At 37.2% G+C, this 9,770-nt stretch overlaps 1 protein-coding gene across 1 annotated transcript; it reads right to left on the minus strand.

Moving 5' to 3' along the window:
• Positions 1-8,321: 8,321 nt before the first annotated feature.
• LOC108844859 (uncharacterized) lies at positions 8,322-9,770 on the minus strand. The gene has a single exon (XM_018618148.1). It carries the CDS (start codon positions 9,768-9,770, stop codon positions 8,322-8,324), a length of 1,449 nt encoding a protein of 482 aa, XP_018473650.1.

The raw sequence follows: 9,770 nt of genomic DNA on the forward strand, positions 1-9,770 counted from the left end.
TAGTACAGCAACCGTTACCTTTCTTCCAATGTTTCGAACTGGCTTGACTACGCGTTCGAGCTTCAACAGTGTCACAAGTAACTTAGGTAGCAAGGGAGTGAAAGCAAACTAATTTCGAGGCGATATGAGGTGAACATCATACTGTGAATTTTTCAAACTCGTCAAGAAATTAGTCCCAGCCTATCCACTTCCGAGCAGCAAGCAGCACCTTCTTCATCCTGTTAGTTCCAGTTTCAATAACACCGTTCGAGCCCTTTGCCTCGGAATAGGCTAAAAGTCCACCACCACGATAACGATCGTACAGTAAGTAGTATATCGGTAAACTCTAACCTGGATCAAATCTTTGTTTATAGACAGAGATCACAAATATATATGAGTACTCTAGCATAAACTCAGAGCCTCGAAAAAGTGTCAAAAATTTAAAATATATACTAGATCCAGAGGGCGGGTATATTTTTTGTTTTACATTTTATTTTAAATTTTTATTTTCATATTCATATTTTTTTAATTATTTTTAAATATTGGAATAAATGACTCTATTCCAATTCATGATTTAATTTTGTTTACGTCGATATAAAAGCGTTCCAATTTAAGGTTTGTAATCATATTTAACATATTCTAGATTCTGACCCGCTCTTAAAAGGATGTGTATATTTTTTGTTTTATAATTTTTTAGAAATTTAGTTTTTATATTATGTTTTTAATCATATTTATGTGTTTCCATTGTATAAAAATTAAATTTCTAAATAAATATAAAAGGACAGGTCAAAATTTAATAACCTATTTAAAACCCGTTAAACTAAAATCCGTAGAATATATTCTAGTAACTCATCTATACTTCCATAATAATATCAATTGACAATGTTCCTAATTCAATAAAATAGATAGATTAAATAATTTAATCAATACTACTAAAAGAAACATAACCTCTATGTTTGGGTGTTTGTATAATCATATTTCTTTATGAAATGAAATCAATATAATAGATAATTTTATGTAACTATATTAAATAAACCAAGTTTTGTAAGTATTCTCCTTTTGTCAATATTCAGCCCAATTTTTTTTTCTGAAATGAATTTAACCCAAATGATTATGTGTGGTATTCAATAATTTCAACCTTTTATTGATAAAAATAACACGTTCCATGCATCTCACCCATATCGTTTGGAGATAAGGGAAGTTACTTACGAACGGTTTAACAATATTCCAAGTATAATTATATTTTACTTTATGCAGTTATGTTTCAGATACAGTTATATTTTAAATTAGACCCAACATTCTATCAATAGGTCATACTGCAAAATTAATAGAATATATATATATATATATATATTAACTTAAAACATAATAAGACCCGCTAAAACCAAAGGCTATAGATTGAACCAGTGGATGACCAATATTTAACCCAATTTATTTAAATTGTTACTTTTATAAATTTTAGATTTAATTTCATTATCTGAATTAGATACTCAATTAATTTTAATTTTTATATTATTGTATTTTATTATATGTCTTCCTTTCAACTTGTTAAAAATTATTTAAATTAAATTCTTATGTGAAATGAAAAATAAATAAAATAGATTTTAAAATTTACTATATTTTAAACGTGATTTTTTATTTTATTTTTCAATATTGATATAAAAGGTGTATTAATGAACAGTTATATTAAATAAGGTAACTGCAATGTTGTATTAATGAACAGTTATATTTTAGCAGTTATCTAAATTTAAATAAGGTATATTAAAAATGTATTAATGAACAGTTATAAAATTAAAAAAGTGGACACAACTAATATCAATTGGTCATGTTGAAGAATTAATAGAATAGATTGCCTCTAAAATGTATATATGTGTTATGAACAAACGCGAACTAACCTTAAGAAAGCAAAGAGCAAAAACGTATTGAGTCAAATATTTGTTTAGATTTTTTTTATTAATATGTGAATGAATAATCTTATAACATTTAGACTCATATTTATAGCAATCTCAAATGGGTAAAAAACTTTAATGTAACCATCATCTCTATTTGACATCATCTTTGTCTATATATCTAAAGACTTGGAAACACGGTAAAGTTAAAAGAAAAAATAAATTTTCATAAACAGAAAAATGTACTGTACCCAAAAAGTACTGGAATTTTATTGATGCACAAAGATTTAAAACACTCAGATAGGCCTATGCGTTTTACTCCAAACCGAAATATCTACCTAAACCCGAACCGGAAAAACCAAAATCGGATCATTGTTATACAAAAATATCTGAACGATGTTTATGAGTTTAGTACTTTGGAGTTTGGTTATAATCCGAACTGAACCGAAATCCAAATTAGGATCCGTATCCAAAATTAGTTAATTATGTTAATGTTTTTATATAGGTTAAGGTGATTTAGATATCTTAGAGTATTCAAAATATTTTTTTAGTTTGTTTTATTTGTTATTTTGACTAATTTTTAGTTAATTTAGATAATTTAACTAATTTTTAATTAAATTTGTAAATAAATTATATATTTTAAAAATAAATTGTCAATTTTTGAGGTTTAAAAAATATATTTGTGGACAATTTTAAACAATGGTTACACCCGATCCGAACCGAATCCGAAAAAGACCGAAATCGAACCCGATCTGATAATTAGTAAAACTCGAATGAGACTTATGAATATACCATTGAAAATCCAAAAATCCGAACGGACCACCAAACGCCCATACCTACTTACAGATGCAACAAGGTGTATGTTTGAAATTTTTACACATACTAAGGAAACATATGAAATTTGATTATTTATTATTTCTTATAACTTTTAACCAATAGAATTTTAATAAATATAATTATATTTTTTAAGTTTACAATTTACAATTAATTTATATATGAAAGTGTAAAAAAATGGATCTTTTATAACAATTTTTTTCTCTAAAATATATATATTTTTCAAACGGAGGAAGTATACTAGAAGGGTCACTGAAACGTGCATCTAAACACACCGCGTAGAAAAAGCAAGTGTTGCTCTAAACCATTTAAACGTGCATTTGGTAATCTTTCTAATGGGCGGGCACCATTTAAACGTGCATGGTATTTTAAAATTTTGATTTCAGCAACGCCGGTTTTAAATTATGTGCAGTACATGATGTTAAACGCTCTATAACTATGTTCAACCTTTAAGCTCTCAACTAGATTTTGATCCGCGCTTAAAAGCGCGGGTTTCGTTTTCTTATTAAAATCGAACTAAAAAGATATATATAGACTAACGATGCATTGATATGGGTTCAGATCCGAGCCCAAGAAAAAATACCTATTAAATAGTTTTTTTGGATATGCGGATCTCTTCGAGTCTGGATTTTACCTGAGATCGGATCGGATATCCAAAGTACCTGAATCGAAGTTTGTGTATATTTAATATATTTGGGTATTTCAGATATGTTTTCGTATTACGATTATTATTTTTAAGTTTTGGGTTTTTGGTATTCGGTTATAGTTTCACGCTTCAGGTAAAATTTCAAAAAACAATTAAAAATATTTTAGATATTTAGAAGAAATTTTGGGTACCTTTTGGTTTATCGTGTCATATTTTGGGTCAATTTCGAGTCAGTTTGAGTATTGGAATATTTTTGGTATTTTGTGTGTTTATATATTTTTAGAGTTTTCGGATACTTCAAATATTTTTCGTGTCCATCTGAACCGATATGGACCCATTAGCCATCCAAAAATTACATGTAGTTTACATGTATTTTAATTATTCATCCAAACCCAAAGGAATCGACACGAACCCAAACAAAAAAAAATCAAACAGCTACTTAGGTCTAAATGTCTAGGATCCTAAATATCTATACCAGAAGATAACTGATCAGAACCTAACCCATAGATACGAATGCCTAAACTTACTCTCTATTATTATATTTTGTATGCATTTTATAAAATTTACATGTATCGTGTTTGGTGACACTTAAGATTACTTGACAGTATCTTAGCTAATTTAATAGTATATTTTTTTTTTGTCATCTGATCTTTTAATTTCCTTGCTCAAACGAGCTAAAAGTTTGGTTACAAGCATTCTTCAAGAGAAGAAAACAAACAAGTCATGCAATCTTTACAGAGAAGCATTCTATTTACCCAAAAAATTAAGCCATTTCCATCACCTACAGCAGAGAAGCCATAATCCACCCCAAAAAGTCTATAACTAGGTGCCAGAGATTCCAACACCAACAGAGGAACGAGTTTCTTCATTCTCAAAGAGTTCTTTAAGCCAAAAAGGAGCACCTGCGGCAACATATGATTGCATATAGCCACCTTTAAGAACACTTTGAGCTATGATGAAAGCTCCTCTGTTTGTTGCCCTCTCTTCATTTACGACCCTCCACCATTCAATCTTTTTCAGTCTCTCCATCAGCTCAGCATGTTGGCCTTTGAAATTTGGCCAAGCTCTTGGTCTTGATATAACCTGTGGCAAGGTAGAATCATCCAACGCAATGATAATTCGATTAAGATGATGACTATGGAAGCTTTCCAGAGCCCAAATGAGTGACTGATACTTGGCCTCATCCAGTGAACGAACATTGAAGAATGCACGCCTACTATGCAGTATCACTTTCCCCAAGTCATCTCGAACTACCCATGCTGCCCCACATTTAGCCTGAGCTTTGTTCCAATCTACTCCAATGTTCCCTTTCATCCAACCCCTCGGCGGACATGACCATGACCTCTTGACAAGCGCCACTGCCTCATGTTCCTCCTTCTCCAACCTCTGTTCATTTTTCTTCGCTAGTAACCAAAACTCAGCTTCCTCCAAAGCCTTTGTCACCACATCCGTGGGGGTTCTACTCCTAGCCTCAAAGATGATGCCATTTCTAAACTTCCACAGATACCATACTAACCAAGGGATCGCATTTCTCACCTCTTCAGGGATCTCCTTGTTGTTCATCATCACCATAAGAGAGTAGAAATTCGCATAATGCGAGGTCTCATCAAACCCATGTTCCAAGTGCGGAACATTTGCCAGAGCCCATACCTGTCTTGCAACTGAGCATTGAAAGATAATATGGTTAATTGATTCACCTTGGAAGCCACACGCTTGACAAACAGGGTCCATCTTGATTCCTCTTTTCACCAATAATTCTCCAACTGGAATGGCATTGCTTATTGCTCTCCACATAAAAGTTTTGATCTTAGGCGCCGTTTGAATTTTCCAGACCTCAGCTTTCAAATCATTTATAGACGGGCGAGCTTCAGCCTGTCTAATTTCCTCTCTTCTTACAAAGCTGTTAATGAACCAGTAACCAGACTTTACCGAGTAGCAGCCATGTTTATTGTGCAGCCAAACCCAGTAATCATCCTGCTCAAACACCGGTTTCATCTCCAAAATCCTGTTAACATCTTCGTCATAGAACAGATCCTGCAGCTTATCAAGTAACCAGCTCCTATTTTGGAATCAATAAGGTCGCTGACTTTGAGTTCTAGATCGACAAAGATGTTCTTCATCAGTGGCGCTCTTCTGACCTCTCCTTCTATCCAAAGATCCGACCATACAGAGATCGTTTTTCCATTTCCAATGTGCTTTCTCAGTCCCTGACTCAAGAGCTCTTTTCCAAACTGAATGCTCCTCCAACCATATGATGGCCTAGAACCATTCTTAGCCGTAAGAAAATCTCCATGCTCAAAATACCTGCTCTTGAAGAGTCGTGCAAATAGGGAGTCAGGATAGTTTAGAATTCTCCAAGCTTGTTTTGCCAAAAGAGCCTGGTTGAAACTTTGGATATCTTTGAATCCTAAACCCCCTTGTTCTTTTGCCAAGCAGAGTGTAGTCCAGCTGAGCCAGTGCATCTTTCTTTTATGCTCTAGAGAATTCCACCAGAAATCTGCCATTGCTTTGGTAAGATTCTCAATAGATTTCTTTGTCAGTTTGAAACATGACATAGCATACACCGGCATAGCCATTGCTACTGCTTTGATCAACACTTCTTTTCCTCCCAACGACAAGAGTTTTGTGAACCATCCAGATAATCTCTCCTTTAGCCTATCATAGATATAGGCTAAAATCTCTGTTTTTGAGCCACTGAAGCACTCCGGCAGACCTAGATAAGACCCGGAACCCCCTTCTTTACTAATGCCCGTGATTCCTTTGATGAGTACTTTGGCTTGCTTACTGACCTTAGCTCCAAAGGTGACAGCCGATTTTGCCACATTGACTAATTGCCCCGTTGCTCTCTCATAGATTTTCAGCACGTTCATCAGATCCTGTGCTTGTTCCTTTGTCGCTCTACAAATCAGGAGGCTGTCATCAGCAAACAGCATATGATGGATCATAGGACCACTATCCGCGAACTGGATTCCCTGTATTCTGCCACCATCAACTGCCTTTTGGATTAGGTGGATCAATCCTTCAGTACAGAGCACGAAGAGGAACGGAGACAAGAGGTCTCCCTGGCGGATTCCTCTCTCGGGTTGTATCCATCCATACGGTTGGTCATTGATGAGAGGGGCATACTTCACCGTAGATACGCAAAACATTATTTTCTGGATCCAATGCTCTTCAAATCCCAGGGCCAGTAGTAATGCACGCAGATATCCCCACTCTACACGATCATATGCCTTCGACATGTCAGATTTTATTGCCATGTAATCTTTTGTGACCTTGTCGTTTGTCCTGAGAGCATGTATAATCTCGTGAGCTATAAGGATATTATCTGTGATGAGTCTCTCCTCTACAAACGCAGACTGAGTCGGGGAGACGAGGTCAGGCATCAGAGGCTTCAGTCTGGTTACCAAGATCTTGGAGATAATCTTGTATAGCACTGAGCAAAGACTGATCGTCCTCAGGTCAGCCATAAGTATGGGATCATCTATCTTTGGGATCAAGCATAGATACGTTAGGTTCCACTCCTCGGGGAAGGTACCAGAATCAAAGAACTCCTTTACTTCTTTTGTCACCTGGGGACCAATTATATCCCAATACTTTTGGAAAAATAATCCCGTCATTCCATCTGCTCCCGGAGCACTTCCTGGCTTAATCGAGAATACTGCCTCCTTAACCTCTCCAATGGTCACCTCTCTGGCTAAAGTTTCATTCATACCATCTGTAACCTTCCTGGTAAACCCCTGAAACAATTCAGAGAAATCTCCGCAGCTTGTAGACTTGAACAGATTGGTAAAATATTCTTTTGCCACTTCCCCTTTATCATCTTCTGCAAACTGTTCCTGGCCCCTTTCATCCTTGAGCTTGACGATTTTCTTCCTTGCTCTATTACTTTTCACAGATGCATGGTAGAACTTTGTGTTCAGATCCCCCTTGACAGCCCATCTTTCTTTACATCTCTGCTTCCAGTATAAGTCTTCTTCTCTGTATGCTCTGACCAGCTCAGCCTTCAAGAAAGTAATTCTCACATTTGTCGGAGTCAAAGAAGATTGTTCCACTTCCAGAGCACACTGGATCTGCTTGATCTTGTCACGGGAGTTCAAGTTTTCTTTCTTCTTCCAATTACTGAGAGCCTTTCTGCACTTCTTAAGTCTGTCAGTCACTTTAGCTTCAAAAAGTGGATGGTTGGTTAGCCAAGCTTTTTTAATCTCCTCTCTCACTCCATTCTGGTGCACAAATCTGCCATCAAATCTGAATGATCCCTTTCGGGTTTCAGTTGCAGCCAGCATCTTCACCAAAACCGGTCTGTGATCTGAGCCTCTTTTATCCATAAAGACTTGGTTTGAAGCAGGGAAGAGCTGATGCCATTTCTTATTGCCAAAGCATCTGTCCAGTTTGGATTGAATAGAGAGGGTACCTCTGGTTCCTCCCCATGTGAAACTATCACCCGAGCTCTGCAATTCTACCATCTCTCCAATCTCCAGCATGTCATTAAACGGTTGGAATGACATTTCACTTCTTCTCGGGCCTCCAATTTTTTCATCATTGTTTCTTATTTCATTGAAGTCGCCCACCATGCACCACAGCTCTTTTCTATATACACCAATACGAGATAGCCGTTCCCAAATTCTTGGTCTGTTACTTCTAAGAGGTTCACCATATACACAGGAAACAAAGAAGCTGAATTTTCCAAACTGTACATGAAAATCCAGTAGATGCTTATCTACAAACTTGAAGTCTATATACACTGAGTTCCTCCACATCAAAGCTAAGCCTCCGCTGTACCCAATAGGATTCACTGTCATGATCCTATCGTAACCTAGCCAGGTCTGAAGATCCACCAAAACGTCTCTCTTGTGTTTCGTTTCCATCAAGAATAAAATGTCTGGGAAATGTTCTTTTTTCATCTCCCACAATCTTGGAATTACCAGGTCCTGTGCACGGCCCAAACCCTGGCAATTCCAGCTCACCATAGTCATTTAGATACTGGACGGTCCCTCACTTGGGACCACCAATGGTTTCTTAAACCTTGCAGAGCTTTGAGATGGCTCGACATCTTCATTTGCCTTCCTTTTCGCATCTGTGACCACTCCTTCCCCAATCTTCTTGCCTATGTCTTTATCCGCTTTCAAGACTGCCTTGCCATTGTTTTTCCTTTTGAAAGTTCCCGGTCTTCTCCTAGCTCTTCCTTTCTTCAAGTTAGTCCCGGACATACTGGTTTCACAGAAACCGGTATTAAAGCCCGTTGAACTTTCCTGAATAAAGGAAGGGTGAATGGAGCTAGTGAGATCATCAGGCAATGTCATCTCTGATACCACTTTGCCTGATTGAAGGACCCTCATTCCAGCTGATATTGCAGAGGCCATCAACTTCTCTGGGTGAGATGGGGTTTTGTTCTGGCTACTGAAATCAAAGACGACTCCCTTCCCTTTATCTAAATCCTTTGTAGTCGATGGTACCGGTTCAAGCATGAGCGCCGTCTTCCTACCAATTGGATCACTCTCTAAGTCTAGAAGCGATTTCTTCACTCTTTCCGCTCTAGCTAGTTTTTCTGGACCATCAGCCACCATCAAGTACTTTCTCATACCATCCATCACTTCCTCTGCAATCTTTGGCTTTCCAGACGCCTGATCCAGCCCAAGCAGCTTCTCAGGAATGATACCATAAAGAGGATCATATTCATCAAGACGTTCTGTTGCTTCAGTTCTTTTGCTCTCAGCAGACGAAGCTCCCAAGTTCACTAACTCCTTCTGGTTCTTGAGATAGAAGGGACAGTGATCTCGCTCATGTGTAAGACGCTGGCAAGTGTAGCATCTTTTCTGGAGCCTTTCATAATCGTATCTAATGTAGACTTCTTCTCCTCCAGGTGTAGTGATCTTTTTAAACCTCCTCAGTGGCTTTGCTACATTGAACTTAACAAGCACTCTTATGTAGTCTCTGGTCTGAGGTTTGTCTGGATCAAAAGCTACTTCAACCACCTGACCTGCAAAGTCTCCCAAAGCCCAGAGAGCTTTCTTTGTGTAGTGGTTAACAGGTATGTTTCTCATCTGCACCCAAACCATGATGTGCTGCAGATAATCCTCAGGAGGTTTTTCGACCCATCTTTCCATCACGATAGGCCAGAGCTGGAATGTGTGAACTCCCCTGTCGAGGATATCCAAGAGGTCGTGTTCATGTTTGAAGATGAACTGAAATCTTTCTCTTGATAAAGCCACCCCTCTTACTCTATCATAAAGTTGCCATTTCCTTGGCATATCTAGAATCAGGTCTGACATCTTCTGACAGGATGGATTCAGAAGACGACCAACCAAACTCAGAGCGTTTCTTCCAGCTGAGCAGTACTCCGGTGTATCTGGCAGGACGAAAGGTTCATCATCTTCTTCTTCAAGAGAAAGATGTAATAGAGCCTTATCCAGCTGAGACGACAT

This window comes from Raphanus sativus, chromosome 3 (genome assembly GCF_000801105.2).
Source record: "Raphanus sativus cultivar WK10039 chromosome 3, ASM80110v3, whole genome shotgun sequence".
NCBI classification, from domain to species: Eukaryota; Viridiplantae; Streptophyta; class Magnoliopsida; order Brassicales; family Brassicaceae; genus Raphanus; species Raphanus sativus.